This window comes from Ahaetulla prasina, chromosome 2, assembly GCF_028640845.1.
Source record: "Ahaetulla prasina isolate Xishuangbanna chromosome 2, ASM2864084v1, whole genome shotgun sequence".
Lineage (NCBI taxonomy): Eukaryota > Metazoa > Chordata > Lepidosauria > Squamata > Colubridae > Ahaetulla > Ahaetulla prasina.
The window spans coordinates 54,583,380-54,600,323 of record NC_080540.1 but is presented as its reverse complement, the minus strand read 5'-3'; the positions used below and the strand labels follow the sequence as shown (position 1 = coordinate 54,600,323).

Sequence of the window (16,944 nt, the reverse complement as noted above, 5' to 3'; positions counted from 1 at the left end):
AATGCAAAACCACCTTTCATTGCATAGAAAGAAAGACAAAGACCTTTTATAGCCACTGCTGATAAAGGTGTTGAAATTCTAGAAGCCATGATCAGTGTGCTTTCCCTGCTATGTTTTTCCTACATTCTAGTTTATCTATCACTGCCTTTGTTTCTAATGGACACTCTTGATTTTGTACATCTTGATTTTCCTATTCCTCAGTATTTCTTGGTGTTATTGTCTCCGTCCTCTACCCCATGGCCATGCTGGCAACTTTCCTTAAGTCCCATATTTGGTATAAAATGAAGAAACTGATTTTCTTTAAAAAAAATTCCCACAAAGGAACGTTAAACAGAGAAAAGACACAGAAAAATCCTGTGCGGAGGATTGTGGAAATCTAAGCTTGATGTAAACCTATACTTGGTATACATGTATAGGCTGTTACTGTACTGGACCTAGATGTGCTCAGTTTAGTATTCTCCATATAGGCACCATATAAGTTGGAGAGCAAATCAGAGAAAAACCAGATTCTTCTGGTCTGTTGAGCTGAGTTCTTTCCCCTTTTCCTTGCAAGAAAGAATGAACTCAAGCTACAAGCACAAGAAAATTCTGCCTGCTTTTACTCCAAGGGAAGTCTGCTTAGGACTCATTGTGTTCAGTCAGCATGCTATCCCCAGTCTATTAGTTACTAGAAAAGCAGAATCCTGTATTATTTTAGAATCCTTATCAGTGAAAAAACTCTTTGTGTAAAAGTCTCACTCTCTATACAAGGAAGAAGGGGGAATAGGTTTACCGTTGTTGCCTTGAAGCTATGCCAGTGGCTTCTCCCAACCTGCCTCCCTCTCATTGCATTTTCCAGCATTTGCTCACTTTCAACCATCTCTTCATCTGCTATTACATTCCCAATGACTGTCACACAAACCAGGGGTGAAATGCTCCCAGTTCGGACCAGTTCGGCCAAACCTGTAACGATGGTGACTGGTAGTTCAGAGAACCAGTAGCAATGGTGGCTGGTGGTTCAGAGAACCAGTAGCAATGGTGGCCGGTGGTTCAGAGAACCAGTAGCAATGGTGGCCGGTGGTTCAGAGAACCGGTAGTGATGGCGGCGCAAGGCTCTGCCCACCTGCCCAGTCATCATTACTTCCTGGTTTTAACTTTACTTCCTTTTAACCAGGAAGTAACCTGTTTTTTACCCTCTGTATGTGCAGAAGGGTTTGCACATGTGCAGAAAGTCTAAGTGTCTGAACCGGTCGAGAAGGTAAGTAGATTTTACCCCTGACACAAACCCTCTTCCACTTCACAAGTGATTATTGGGGGATAAGGGGGCAGAGTCATCTTCCTTTCAAATAAATATGGTAATTATTTTCTCCCAGCTATTTATTTATTTTTAAATGTGTATTCAAAAAGCCAACTGTGGCTTGGCTGTCACTTAATCAAAATATTAACATATTTCAGACATTAAGAATATAAAAGCCACATCTTTCAACTTCTTATGAGAATCTAGAGTTTATAAGTGTTGTTTCTTCTTATACACAGCAATTGGAACCTTTGGGGAAATTCTGTGATATCGTAATGGCTCAGACAATTTCTATCTAAAAGAGGAGCTTAGAAACAACTCCTGGTTCTGGGGGCTTTTAAAAGGTTATTCTCCATCCATGAGATAATGCTAAAATGATGGATGCATTTAATTGGCAAAGATAAAGAGATTCAGGTACAATCTCAGAAGTATTCCTTCGCCTCCTGTTTTGCTCGGTACCCCAGAATTTCATTCACAATTCTGTGGTTTTTGGAGTTTTGTACTACATACAGTGCAGGAAAGCTAAATAAGCTGTGGTTCAGCAAATAGTTTTCTTCCACATGCAGCTGTGATCTAGTCTGATGTTAAGGCCTTTCCCTCACATTTTGTGATACTCTCATAGCAAAAAATTGTGGCACGTGAATTCATGCATTTCCTGGGCAGTTATCATTTCGTTCATGTGCTGGGAGCAGATACCTCCAACTTCTTGGGTCAGCCAGGTGCGGCTAAGAAGGAAAGATTTTCAGTGCTGGTGCTCAAACATTTCTACATCCTCCTAGGAAACTTACCTGGTAAATTGGCTCTGCTTATTTCCTATGCCCTTTGATGCTGCTGAGAATTCTCTTTTGCTTGCAGCCTGATTATCTGGTGGTGAGGTTGTTTTTAGGATGTTGCTCCTTCGGTGAACTTCCTTAACTTATCATAGAGTTGGGACAATTCCTTCCTTCCAGTTTTCTCCTCTGTATTATTCAGCAGAGCTATGGCCCTTTCCCAAGGGCATAGGTGGCTGGCTAGAGGGGAAAGGGGTGGAAAGTGTCCCTACTGTCCTTCATTTATCTGAAGGCCCCCAACTAGATTTCTCTGACGAGCCCATGTTTTTATGCTTTTCATAAGGTACCCCAAGACTGCTGATTGTCCCTGAACATCTGGAATATAACTGTTAGAAATTGATCAATTTAATACATAATTACTGTCCAATGCAACAGATTTTTTAAACCGAGATCGTTTGCACTAATGGTATCTCTCTGATCTTAGAGAAATACATTGCAGTTTTATTTGCTGAAAACTGTACTGATTAGATGAACTAGAACCATTCCACTTCATGCTACCAAACTGTGTGACGATATCAAATCAGTATGAAGTAGACTGTCTGTCACCTTTATCCACTCTCCTAGTACACAAACATCAGATTGTAGTGGTGCATTTTGATAATATTTCTACAAATTAAGCTCAGATAATTCTCTGGGTATCATAAGAAATAAGAAAACAAAAATCCAAGTCTAATTGCTACTATGAATGTGCAAATGTTCATTGAATACAAAACTTAGGAAAATAATGGAAACCCAACAAAGGCAGCATTGTATACTTAGGACAGATAGCATCAAACAGCCTTAAGATAAGAATTAAATGCATTTGTAGCAATACAAGCTAATGCTTCAGGGTATCTAACTAAGTTTGGGGCCATTAACCTTCTTGTTCTTTCATGGCGCTGATTTGATTTGCACCACTTAGACTGCAATCCTATATGACCTATCAGCAAAAAAAGCAGGTCCCATTTTGCAATATAAAACAAATTGGACCCCATCTTCCAGGGTAAGAGTAAATAGGATTGCAACTTGAACATGTATAGCTTCATTCCCTTGTCATCACAATGCACTACGGAGTTTATGCTGCCAGGTGAATTAGAAGCGGTATGCCGCCGACAACAAGGAATGGTGAGAGGGGAAAGTATGCCATCACTCAAAGGAAGTCTTCAGAAATTCAAGGCTTCCGCACAAGATCTACGCAGGGGAAACCTGACTTGTGGAGACTGTAGATGTCTCTGTCTTGATGCCAGCAGAAGTGTCATCCTCTGCCAAAGGATTCCTTCCACAGCAAAGTGTGGTGAGCATACAATTGCGGAACTACAAATAAAAATTAAAAAATCATTAGTGCACGCAACTTGCACCATCAGGAACAAGCTGTAATAACTGTGTCAAAAGATCAGTGACAATTCTAGAATCTGGAACATGCTGATGGTTGTTCTACCAAGAAGAGCATTTTCACAATTGGTCCTAATGCACCAACTGCAGCCCTTCCTCACCTGCAGATTTAGTGAAGGTTAGCCATGTATTAGTTCCAATTCTTCTCAAGTACCACAGTATGCTTTATGTTGGGTCTTCAGAGTATCCACAAAATGCAATTGGTACAAACTGTGATAAACAGGTTGTTGATCTGTGCATGATATAGGGATCATATGATGCCTGTACTGGGCACAATTTAAGTTGCTAGTGTTGATCTTTAAAGCCCTACATGGCTTACAGTCAGGTGACCTGCAAGACCTCCCAGTGGTGGGATTCAGCCAGTTCGCACCACATCGGGAGAACCGGTTGTTAACTTTCTGAGCAGTTTGGCAAACTGGTTGTTGGAAGAAATCATTAGGACAGAGAACCGGTTGTTAAATTTCTTGAATCCCACCACTGAGACCTGTGTCTGATAGATGCTTCTGAAGATGCCCCCTGTGCCACAAACTTGGCTCTTGAGATACTTTTTCTGGGTAGTTCCAGCTAGGGAATCCCTAAAGATATAGCTACAGAAATTTAATTCTCATTCCCCCAGAATTTAGGACGATGGCACAACTCTTTGGTCAAGCTTTTATAATTTTAATTGTTTCAATGTTCAGCCAACTTTAAGTCATTAGTTTTAATTATAAAATGAATATGACTTGAACTTGATTTAAATTGCAATAGTACTGTAAACTGCCTTGAGAGTTGCAAGGTGGGATATAAATTTAATAATAAATAAAATGAATACAAATCTGGACACTGCTGTGTGCATTCATTCATAAGGGCAGCCTCCCACCATCTGCCTCCCTGGCCCTTTGATTCACTTGGAAGGATGAGGTTTGTCCCAAATGTGCTTTTTCAAAAGGCAACTAGACTTTGTTTTTTTCTTTGAAGACATTTCACTTCTCAACCAAGAAGCTTTTTCAGTTCTGACTAATGTTCTTTAGTCAGAACTGAAGAAGCTTCTTGGATGAGAAGCGAAACATCTTCAAGAAAAAAACAAAGTCTAGTTGCCTTTTTGAAAAAGTCTAGTTGCTCTTTGGGACAACCATGACTGAATGAGTAACACTCTGCATAGACGATGGGGTTTGTAGTCTAATGTAACTGGCAGGCATAGTTGGTTAAGTCTTTATTTGTCTTTCCATGACGGTTCCTCCTGAAATCCTAGAGAAAGTGCTTATATTTATCTTAATTGGTCCCTGTGTTTCAAGGTAAGTGAAAATCCTTGGCACACTCCAGATACCAAGGAAATAATTCATAAACCTATAATTCATTCTGCTTAAAATAACAGAGTTCAGCCTTCTTGCCTTGAAAGGCTCACAAACAGTGAGATTCGTTAGCAGCTTGGTTTGATCCAATGAAATAAGGAGAAGATTTTGGCAAGTTCAAGGGTGTAAGAACATCTCTGGCCCCAAACTTTGACCACTAAATACACACACACACACACACACACACACACACACACACACACACACCTTGAACAGGTTGCTTGGGATTTTCAGACTGACGTGTCAACCCCAGCAAGATGCACTGCTGCTTAACACATAATGAAGAAGCAAAATTCAGTCAAGAGAGTGAGTATGTCATGGGCTACTTTCATTTGCCATCTGGCAATGAAACCACTGAAAGTTCTGTCGGTTTCCCCCAATCCTGTGTTTATAATACGGAGAATAATTAGTCTACCTGGCAGGGCTTGCAACATGAATTATTATGACGTATATTGGAAGCACTTTAAGCACTTAGGGAAAATGCTGTAAATGCCCATCATCATTACACTCTTGGAAAAACTGTGGCCACACTTCCAAGTTACCTGTTTGTTCATTACGATATAAATCACTGGGTTGTAGATTGCAGAGCTCTTGGCAAAGAAGGACGGGATGGTCATAAAGACAGGGCCAAAGTCCGATCCTTGGTGAGTAAAGATGTAGAAAGCCACAGAGGCATAAGGGACCCAGCAAACAAGAAAGGCAATCACCATAAGGATGACCATGCGAGTGACTTCTTTCTCAGCCTTCTGGGTGGTGGCTGATTCCTGTTGCTGAGCAGCAGCCTAAAAAGCAGAACAAGGGTTCTCAAAGGTTGAGACTTTGCAACTGTTCAGAACGGACAGACGTCAGCCGGAGGAAGGGCCCTGCACAATTGTAATACGTGTTGGAAAGAAGAAACTCTACATTATGTGCAGCTCTCAAAAAACGTGTGCGGCCTGCAATCCTACCTGTAGCTGACACATTTTTGTTTGTGTGTGGTTAAGTTAAAATTAAGTGTAGTAAACATAAGGGGGGGAGTCTGAATAAAGGAAACCACTTATGAAAATAAGTGGAGGAAGTTTGAGAAGAAGGTGGGTTTTACATCAGACCTGATCATTTGGGGTTTCACTCATCCCCGTTGTTCTCCTGCCCCAGTCTTTATGAGGCCCTAACACAAATACTCCCCTAAATTATACACTTGGATTTCTGCCCCGATCCAGATCCCTTGGTTTTCTGCCCCGATATACACTTGGATTTCTTTGCAGGAAAGCACATATCTGCGATGCTGGAGAAGGATCACTCAAAAATCTATTAGAGCTGGAAAAGCCTAGGAAATTGCAGATGCACTGCAGAAGATGGTGGAAGTGGTTATGACTATAACATTATTTCCAAAGAGAACCAACCAATCAAAACATTTAATATCTTAACAACTCTGCTTCTTATTCTCCTTGTGCGGATTACATGCTTTCAATCTGAATTGGTCTGGTGGAGAAAAGGTTCCTCTTTCTGTAGAATCACCCACCTCTTTAACAGTGCAGACGAGACGACCATAGCAAAAGAAGATAACTGTCAATGGAGTGACAAAGTGTACAAGGAACATATAGATGACAAAGGACTCATTATGGACTTCTGGGGTTGGCGTATAATAATCGACTCCACATGAGCTCTGCATACCTTCTGGGATATACCTGTATTTAAATAAAATGTAGGTAGAATATTACAGTTTGCAGAACTAAATAGTCCTACTAACCCTTTAACATTGTTCATATGTGCACTACTTCCCTAAACAAGTAAAAGTTATGTAGGCTTTGTGTCTTCGAAAGAAGGTATCTTGGGAGCATTTCTAACTTATTTTACCCATGGATTTTACCCATGGATTTTAGGACTGGGCTATTTTTTCCATCTTTCCATCTTTAACCTATTTATCAACATATATTAGCCACCATCGGACGATGGGTATCCATGTGAAGAACTATGGACTAATACCCTGCCATCCCGGACAATTATCATCTCCCGGCGACTGCTATCCCCTAGCGAAGTATTATTCTCACGATTCGCCTATGTTATTCGGTACAGGAACTCTTGCGCCTGCGAGGTGCCCCCGCCTCGCAGGAATGGCCCGTTTTATTACCAAGGGCCGGCCTCAATGACGGATCTTGGGATCCACAGAGGTGGCATGCGAAGAGGAAGAGCCTTTGGGGTTTTTTAGATAGGGCATTTTTAAGGGGTGGGAGGGGTAGGACGGGTGTTGGGGGAAACCCGCCGGGTGGGGTATCAGTTCCTGCGCATGCTCGTGGCGGTGAGTTAATAGGTCCGAGGGCTATGGGGGGAGTTCAGGTTCCACTGGTGGAGGGTGGTGCTATTTGCACGGTATGGGGAGGGGCAGATTTGGCGGGCGGGGCTCGGATCGTGTTAAGGGGCGCTCGATGCTTGCAGGCGATCGCGCCCGAGCCCCAGACTTCTCCTTCCCGGATGGTCAGGACCCTCAGAGCCTGGGCCTTGGCTGATGTTGTGTAATGCACGGTCCGTGGCCAATAAGGCCCCTAATCACGATCTTATTCAGGGGGTGCGCGGACTTTATAGGCATTACGGAGACCTGGTTGGGCGCAGAAGGCGTGCCCTGGTACAGATGTGCCCACCAGGTTTCCGTGCATTCCATCAGCCGAGAGCCCAGGGTAGGGGTGGGGGTGGCGGTTGTGATTAGAGAGAGTCTGGAGCCGAGGAGACCACTGTACTGATTAGATGAACTAGAACCATTCCACTTCATGCTACCAAACTGTGTGACGATATCAAATCAGTATGAAGTAGACTGTCTGTCACCTTTATCCACTCTCCTAGTACACAAACATCAGATTGTAGTGGTGCATTTTGATAATATTTCTACAAATTAAGCTCAGATAATTCTCTGGGTATCATAAGAAATAAGAAAACAAAAATCCAAGTCTAATTGCTACTATGAATGTGCAAATGTTCATTGAATACAAAACTTAGGAAAATAATGGAAACCCAACAAAGGCAGCATTGTATACTTAGGACAGATAGCATCAAACAGCCTTAAGATAAGAATTAAATGCATTTGTAGCAATACAAGCTAATGCTTCAGGGTATCTAACTAAGTTTGGGGCCATTAACCTTCTTGTTCTTTCATGGCGCTGATTTGATTTGCACCACTTAGACTGCAATCCTATATGACCTATCAGCAAAAAAAGCAGGTCCCATTTTGCAATATAAAACAAATTGGATCCCATCTTCCAGGGTAAGAGTAAATAGGATTGCAACTTGAACATGTATAGCTTCATTCCCTTGTCATCACAATGCACTACGGAGTTTATGCTGCCAGGTGAATTAGAAGCGGTATGCCGCCGACAACAAGAAATGGTGAGAGGGGAAAGTATGCCATCACTCAAAGGAAGTCTTCAGAAATCCAAGGCTTCCACACAAGATCTACGCAGGGGAAACCTGACTTGTGGAGACTGTAGATGTCTCTGTCTTGATGCCAGCAGAAGTGTCATCCTCTGCCAAAGGATTCCTTCCACAGCAAAGTGTGGTGAGCATACAATTGCGGAACTACAAATAAAAATTAAAAAATCATTAGTGCACGCAACTTGCACCATCAGGAACAAGCTGTAATAACTGTGTCAAAAGCTCAGTGACAATTCTAGAATCTGGAACATGCTGATGGTTGTTCTACCAAGAAGAGCATTTTCGCACCTGGCTCCTTGCTACGTGACAGCTGCCCTGCCCGAGCTTCTGGAGGTGCTTGCTGGGGTGGCAATTGAGACCCCCAGACTTTTAGTCATGGGGGACTTTAACTTGCCATCTTCCGGCTCGTCATCGACAGCAGCTCGGGAGTTCACGGCTTCCATGACGGCCTTGGACCTGACTCAAGTAGTTGATGGCCCTACCCACATTGGGGGTGGTACACTCGATTTGATTTTTGTCTCTGGTCAGTGGTCGAGAGATCTGGACTTAAAGGAAATAGTCATCGAACCTTTGTCATGGTCAGATCACTCTCTCCTTCGCCTGGACTTTCTGACCGCCATTCAACACCGCAGGGAGATGGAGCCGATGCGTTGGTTCCGTCCCAGGCGCCTGATGGACCCAGAGAGGTTCCGGACGGAGCTTGGGCCATTCCTGAGGGTCTGGCTCACGGCACGCCTGAGGAACTTGTTGCGGCCTGGGAGCGGGCGCGGCGGGGCCTTAGATCGTGTCGTGCCTTTGCGGCCTCTGACCCGGCGCAGGTCCCAACCGGCTCCTTGGTTCTCCGAGGAGCTGAGGGGGATGAAGCGTCGGAGAAGACGCCTAGAGAGCTCCTGGAGGTCTAGCCATTCAGAGGCTGATCGGACACTAGTGAAGTCCTATACTAGGACTTACCTAGTGGCATTGAGAAGCGGCGTTGCTACGCCTCCTCCCTCATTGCGTCGGCAGATAACCGCCCAGCCGCCCTGTTTCGGGTGACTCGTTCCCTCCTTCATCAGGGGGAGCGGGATGACCCGCTGCAGGGACGTGCTGAGGAGTTTAACGGTTATCTATACGATAAAATCGTTCAGCTTCGGGATGGGTTGGACCAAAATTGCGGTGACTCAGGCGAGGCGCCCGAGGGTGGTCTTGGTGACATTGTCTGGGATGAGTTTGACCCTGTGGCTCCCGAGGACATGGACAGGTTGTTGGGTAGGTTGAATGCCACCACGTGTTTACTGGACCCGTGCCCCTCTTGGCTGGTGCTGGCCACCCAGGAGGTGACACGAGGCTGGCTCCAGGCGATTACGATCGCTTCTTTGGTGGAGGGTGTCTTTCCGGCCGCCTTGAAAGAGGCGGTGGTGAGGCCCCTCCTTAAGAAGCCTTCCCTGGACCCGGCTGTTTTAGGTAATTATCGTCCGGTCTCTGTAGAGAGTATGGTGGCATATCAGTTTCCCTTACACCTGGATGAAACCGTCTATCTAGACCCGTTCCAGTCCGGTTTTCGGCCCGGTTACAGCACGGAGACGGCTTTGGTCGCGTTGGTGGATGATCTCTGGAGGGCCAGGGATAGGGGTTGTTCCTCTGCCCTGGTCCTATTAGACCTCTCAGCGGCTTTCGATACCATCGACCATGGTATCCTGCTGCGCCGGTTGGAGGATTGGGAGTGGAGGCACCGTTTATCGGTGGTTCTCCTCCTATCTCTCCGACCGTCGCAGTCGGTGTTGACAGGGGGGCAGAGGTCGGCCCCGAGGCGCCTCACTTGTGGGGTGCCGCAGGGGTCGATCCTCTCGCCCCTTCTGTTCAACATCTACATGAAGCCGCTGGGTGAGATCATCAGTGGTTTCGGCGTGAGGTACCAGCTGTATGCGGATGACACCCAGCTGTACCTTTCACGCGGACCACCCCAACGAAGCTATCGAAGTGCTGTCCCGGTGTCTGGAGGCCGTACGGGTCTGGATGGGGAGAAACAGGCTCAAGCTCAATCCCTCCAAGACAGAGTGGCTGGGGGTGCCGGCATCCCGGTACAGTCAGCTAAATCCGCGGCTGACCATCGGTGGCGAGTCATTGGCCCCGATGGAGAGGGTGCGCAACTTAGGCGTCCTCCTGGATGAACGGCTGTCTCTAGAAGATCATTTGACGGCCGTCTCCAGGAGAGCGTTCTACCAGGTCTGCCTGGTGCGCCAGTTGCGCCCCTTTCTGGACCGGGATGCCCTATGCACGGTCACTCACGCACTCGTGACGTCTCGCCTGGATTACTGCAATGCTCTCTACATGGGGCTCCCCTTGAGGGGCATCCGGAGGCTACAGTTAGTCCAGAATGCGGCTGCGCGGGTGATAGAGGGAGCCCCTCGTGGCTCCCGTATAACACCCATCCTGCGCAGACTGCACTGGCTACCTGTGGCCTTCCGGGTGCGCTTCAAGGTTTTGGTGACCACCTTTAAAGCGCTCCATGGCATAGGGCCGGGTTATCTACGGGACCGCCTACTGCTACCGAATACCTCTCACCGACCCGTGCGCTCTCATAGAGAGGGACTCCTCAGGGTGCCGTCAGCGAGGCAATGTCGTCTGGCGGCGCCCAGGGGAAGGGCCTTCTCTGTGGGGCTCCCACCCTCTGGAGCAGACTACCCCAGGACTTCGTCAGCTTCCGGACCTTCGGACCTTCCGCATGAGCTTAAAACATACTTATTTAATTGCGCAGGACTGAGCTAGATTTTAATTTACGGGTTTTAAATTGGGTTTTATTTTCATATTTTTAATTTAGGCTTTTAGAATAAGTTTTTTAATTATTTTTAGACTGTATTTATCTATTTTTAAATGCCTGTAAACCGCCCTGAGTCCTTCGGGAGATAGGGCGGTATATAAATTTAAATAATAAATAAATAAATAAAATTTGAGAATGGTAAGATTCATTTATTTTTTATTTCCAAGATGGTAACAAGTAACTAAGAATCAGTTTTGTGTAGTGGCATCAGGCAAAAAACTGGGGGACTGTGAGCTCCAGTCCCACCGTGGGCACAAAGCCACCTGACTTGAGCTTGAGCCAGTCATTCTCTCTTAGCCCTAACAAGGGGGCAATAGCAAGCTAGAACTGGAAACCTTGCCAAGAAAATTGTAAGGACTTATCCAGGCAGTCTCCAAGAATTGAACATGATTGAGTGAAAGGGGAGAAAAATCAAGTAAACAGAGCTAGTTCACTATTCTGGCTATTGTGTTATATAACTAGGTTATATAACTATAACTGGGTCTATGCCTTTGGTACCAGTCTTAGAGGTTTGGAACTGCTGAGGCTTTTTAGCCAACTCAGTTGGCTTTAAATATTAAATATTGATTTGAATAGTCATCTTATTTGTAAAGTTACATACAGAATATAGGAAGAGAATAAGAAATGAAAAAAGATAAGGAATGTAGATATGCACATTAAAAGAGGATACATCAGGGATTTACCCCTGATAAATGAATAGAGGAGTAATATCATTGAGATTTTGGATACTCACAGCTTGGTGCCAACAAAAATTCTCTTTGTAAGTTATTTTTCTACAATAAGATAAAAAAAACTCCAATGGCCTCTGATTTTTTCCAATTTGGCATCTGATGTATTGAGCCAATCAATGATCATACTGTATGGGTAATTCTGGAAATTGCTGTTCCAACCCAGAAAATGTTGGAAAAGATTGACAAATTTATTACCCTGAATATTTACAACAAAAGATATAATTGGCACACCCAGACCTACGTATTCCTTCTATGATCCCCATTAGCTCTTTTATCTCCATACAACAATTCATATCAGGGATTCAACAGCTACCCACCTTGACCATCCAATCAGAGGAGGAGCAGCACAAGCCAAGGCCATGATCCAAGTGAGAGACACTCCCATGATGGCGTGCATTTCGGTGAAACGGAAGTTGCTCATGGGCTTACAAACTACTACATATCTTTCTACAGCCAGGACTACGAGAGACCAAAGAGCTATTTCTCCTGTAAGAGAATAAAGCAACCACTTGGATAGATATTAGAAAAGCAACAACAGAAAGATGGGAAAACATTTCCATGACCAAAAATGAAAATGCTATTTTCTGATTTCCCATTGTTATGATCCTACATAACATTATTGTATCGCATTGCATTTATGTGCTTCCCACTCAGAAAATATCCTTGGAATATTTTGCAAGGATAAAACACGGAACAACAGCAACATAAAGTAAAACAACCTAATAGAACATAAAAACCAGACAGCCATATAATTAATCTACATTTAAAAATTTTAAGAGCCATAAATTACCAAAAAAAAGGTGTTAATATTTAAATGCCTGCCAAAGGACAAAATGTTGATAGATGTACAGTGAAGATGCCAGCCAGATTTCTTAAGGAAGAGAATATTCTGCAGAACAGAGAGACCCTCGGGAATAGAGGCGTTAGGAGAAGAGGCCTCTGGGACTCTTGCAACAAGCAGTAGACATGGGTGGGGAAAAAAGGGGTTCTTCATTTTGACAGGACCTAAGTTGTTTAGGACTTTAAATATCAGCAACATAGTTCACTCTGAGGCCCTGTCCCTGAAAATCACAGGTTCTGGCGACTGCAGCTGCCACGTCAATGAAATAAAATCTTTTCATTAGCCACATCCACAGTCTTTGGTCTGGGGAAAACACTGTAGATTCCTGATCTATACCATTCTGAACAGGGCTAAAAAATTCTGACTGAGGATAAAGTGCAGGTAAAAAATGAGTGGAATACTTAAAATGCCAGATCCAATAAGCAGTTTTTCTACTTCACCAACTTTAACTATCTAATTGTCTCCAGACAATCTGCCACATGTAATATATTACAATAACCAGGGGTGGACTTCAAAATTTTTAGCAAGGGGTTCTCTGCCTGGTTGCTGGGTGGGTGTGGCCATGGTGGGCGTGATCTAGTCGGCCTGCTGCACGGGGGGGGGCATTTTTGCCCTCCCCAGGCTCCAAAGGCTTTCCTCAAGCCTTCAAGCCCATTTCTGGCCTTCCCGAACTTCCTGTATGCCCGTTTTTCACCCTCTGCACGTGCCCTGCACTTACCTGTATCCAAAACTCCTGGAAGGGGCAGGGTGGGGTGGGGTGGGCCAGCCAGGAGTGGGATTTGGGGGTTCTCTGAACTGCATAGAATCTTAGCTAGAGGTTCTCCCGAACCCCTGCAAATCCCCAGCAGCCCACTCCTGACAATAACCCATATTAAGGGTTTGCCAATAGATATAGTATAGGGCAGATAGATGGACCATGGTTGCTACAAGGCACGAAAAGCTAGCCATTTTTCTATGGTAGATTGATCTTATGTATTGTAACTGCCGCAAGATGCACAATGATGGAAGAATAATGAAATCCTTCAGTGGAGGAATGGATTATGAAAATGTCAGAACTCAGAGCGGGCAAAACTGAACCTTTTTGGGCAGATTAAAAACTTGTCTGAAAGACTGGAAACCTTATACGGACTTTTTCCTGAAAGAAGAAAGAAATTAAATGAATCTTCTGGGTTTGAAGATTAAGATATGGACTAAATGAGGGCCTGAAGGAATTTATATAATATCTAAGGAGGCAGGATTATATAATTATAACTTTCTGCTGAAAAGAAGAAACCATTATATTTCTTTATTTTCTTTTCATTGCCCTTTTTCTCCTTTTCTTTCTTTTTCTTTCAATTTGTCTTTGATTGTATGGGAAAATTCTTAATAAATATAAATAAAGTCAATATTTTTCTGAGGAATTTTCAGATTGGTGATAGAGACATTGCAGATACAATATTCTGGAGGTCAATCCTTGGCACTTCCAATATACACCAAGCATCAGAGAAACCTTGAGGATAATCCTGTTCTTAGAATCGATCCAGAATTGTTTGCAAAGTGGAAGTACCAGGTGCATCTTAGCTAAGTATCTCATAAGACATGGATCTTATTCCATGTCTAATGAGTCTCTTTGAAAGTGTCCTCATTTTTGAAGTTCAACCAGCGGTGGCTTTCACATTTTGTTACCACCGGTTCGCCGCACATGCGCATGCTTGCTTCGTGCATACGTGCACCTTCTACGCATGTGCCCAACCTTCTGTGCATGCGCTTTGCTCACACAGGCACCTTCCGCACATGCACCCGGCCTCAAAAACGTGCCTAAATAGGACAGCATAGTGTCAGGATGGATGGTCGGGCACCCCCACCCACGATCTCCACTACCAGTTTTCTTGAGCCGGTCCAAACTGGCTGAATACCACCTCTGAGTTCAACCTGTATATTAATGTGGCAGATCTCAGTAATTTTGCCCAGAGCTGTCCCACTTAAATGCACAGAGTAGGGGGAACTTTAATAAGGAAAAAATAAAGCAGCCAATTCCTTTTCCTGCCTATCATAAAATTTCTATATGGGTTTGTTTATCTTTTTGTATTTTATTCATAAAATAATTCAATCTGTGCGACTCTCCCCTTCAGACAGTTATTTCCTAGAGAAATATATTGATCCCCAAGGAAGAAAATATTGGCCTCAAAACACAAATAATAATGTATTAAACATTTAAACTATATTTGTTTATGACCTCTGTAAACGCCATATACTAAAGACAATAAATAACAAATTAGTGAAATATGTTACAGTTAGGGACATTGCTGTTCTATACCCCTTTAGGTTACATGCCAGAATTTCCAAACCTTTCTCAAAATTGTAAAAACCCATCATTTTTTCATTCCTTTCCATCTCCAGTTTTGAACTTCAACATTCCAATATTTATGCCTTAAAAGTCACAACACTCCTCTTATTTCTGTCTTGAAGAATAGTTGAATGTAGGATTTGTCCCTCAGAGCACTTAAGAGGGGTGAGTTCTTGGAACATTTCTTTAAAAAATCTAAATGTTATTTTCTTCAATATCTGCCTGCACTCAAGCAATAATGTTGGAGCAGACACTTCTTAAAAGTTTGCTTTCTTCTCAAGGAACTTCATTAGAAGTTTGTTTCTTTTGTAAAACAGTTTTAAATTGTTTTTGTAAACAGTGAAATCAATGGAATTGATACAAAAGCCACCTTTCTAAACTTTAAATGTTCCAACATGAACGGTGAAAGGAAATAAACTGGGATTAACCATTTTCTTTGGTTAAATAAAACGGCATTCTAAAGAGAGGACAATTTTGGTAGAATTTATTTTTCCTAGGTTATTTTGTTTCAAAATTAGGGCTCCTCTGAGGCCAGTACATTTGAGTAGTAAAATATATAATAATAAACCAAATTTAATTCATTGCAAGATGATGTTTGAAACTGTCTTGAACACATAAATAATTTTTAATGTTTTAAATTTACTTCAGGCCTGGCATGTCAATTTAGTAAAGTTTTGCCAGTCCATTAAATTGTGAAAACTTGCCAGAGACACTTATCCTCTGCCTGAACCAAACAAAGATCACAATAAGAATTTTTATCTAAAGAAGAAGGTTGGTGAACAAATTAACAAAGTTTTTATATTAGTGCTTTTGAATCTGAGTGTGATTTTTACCATTTTATAGCCACATTAATAACTTACTTCTTCTTTTTTTATTCTGCTAGCATTTAAGTCCAAGATACTAAATTCAAGATATAACTAGAATTTCCCAATGCTAATTGTTTTGGAAATTCTGCTTTGGTGTTATAAAGAACATGCCGAGAACACTACAGGGACAATCTGAACTATGCAACAACAGCCTAAAGGTTCATTAAGGGAAAAATAACATTTGGGAGGAGAAATACATACCACCCAATGTAGCAAAGAAGCCTTCAACGTTGCATCCTACTGTCCCAAAAACAAAATATCCATTCATGGAAGTGTACATGGTAGTGGTGAAGCCAACCAAGACCATGAATAGATTGGCTACTGCCAAATTTAACAGGATGTAGTTCAAGGGTGTTCTGAGTTTCTTGTGTTGGATGGTGACATAGAGGGTTAGAAAATTGATGGGAAATCCAAGCAGAATCAGAAGAAACATGTAGGCAGCCAAGGCAGAATATTTCCATGGATCTGCCAAATAATATTGAGGATATTCATATGGACTCCGAACAATACCAGTCTTGTTCGACATAGGGACATAAAAATTAAGGCCTTCTGTTCCATTCATGGTGGCAGCTTCTTAGATATTTCGTTTCCAGCAAAAATGTCTTTCTTTCTAACTCTCTTCTTATATATGAGCACTTATTGTTGATCTGCTCCTTCCAAGCTAACACTGCTCCCTTTATAAAAGGTGACCCTAGTTAAGACTATGTTACTGGTGTCAGCACAACTTAGACTTAGGTCAACATCAATCATAATAATCCAAGATAAAATTGGTCCCTTTAATTCTACACACTGCATTGACACTCACCTGGTACTGTGGCTTCATTTCAAAAGAACTGTAAGCATATGCAGATACCCAGCATGGGTAGCTACACAGAGATGTGAAATAGGGTGAAGGACATAATAGTCAGTCAGCTTCTGTCTGGTCCAAGAGGTTGCTTTGTGCTATTTGCTCTTGCCAATACAAAAACATCACACCCTCCTTCTGGAAAACCTCACCTGTATCAGAAGGAGGCAGCCCACTCTCAGTAGTAATTCAGAGAATGTGTAGCAACTTCTAAGGCACTAGTTCCTCATTCAAATTTATTTATTTTTATTTTATTTATTTATTTATTTATTTATTTTGTCACAACAGTATATATAAGCATAAGCATGAAAGTAACTATATAACAT

At 42.9% G+C, this 16,944-nt stretch overlaps 1 protein-coding gene across 1 annotated transcript; it reads right to left on the bottom strand.

Moving 5' to 3' along the window:
• Positions 1-3,086: 3,086 nt before the first annotated feature.
• On the bottom strand, positions 3,087-16,336 carry RHO (rhodopsin). The gene is made up of 5 exons (XM_058171526.1): positions 15,976-16,336; positions 12,059-12,227; positions 6,310-6,475; positions 5,351-5,590; positions 3,087-3,399 (listed from the first exon to the last, which is right to left on the bottom strand). The coding sequence occupies exons 1-5, from the start codon at positions 16,334-16,336 to the stop codon at positions 3,277-3,279; spliced, it is 1,059 nt and encodes a 352-aa protein (XP_058027509.1). The 3' UTR covers positions 3,087-3,276.
• Positions 16,337-16,944: the final 608 nt, after the last annotated feature.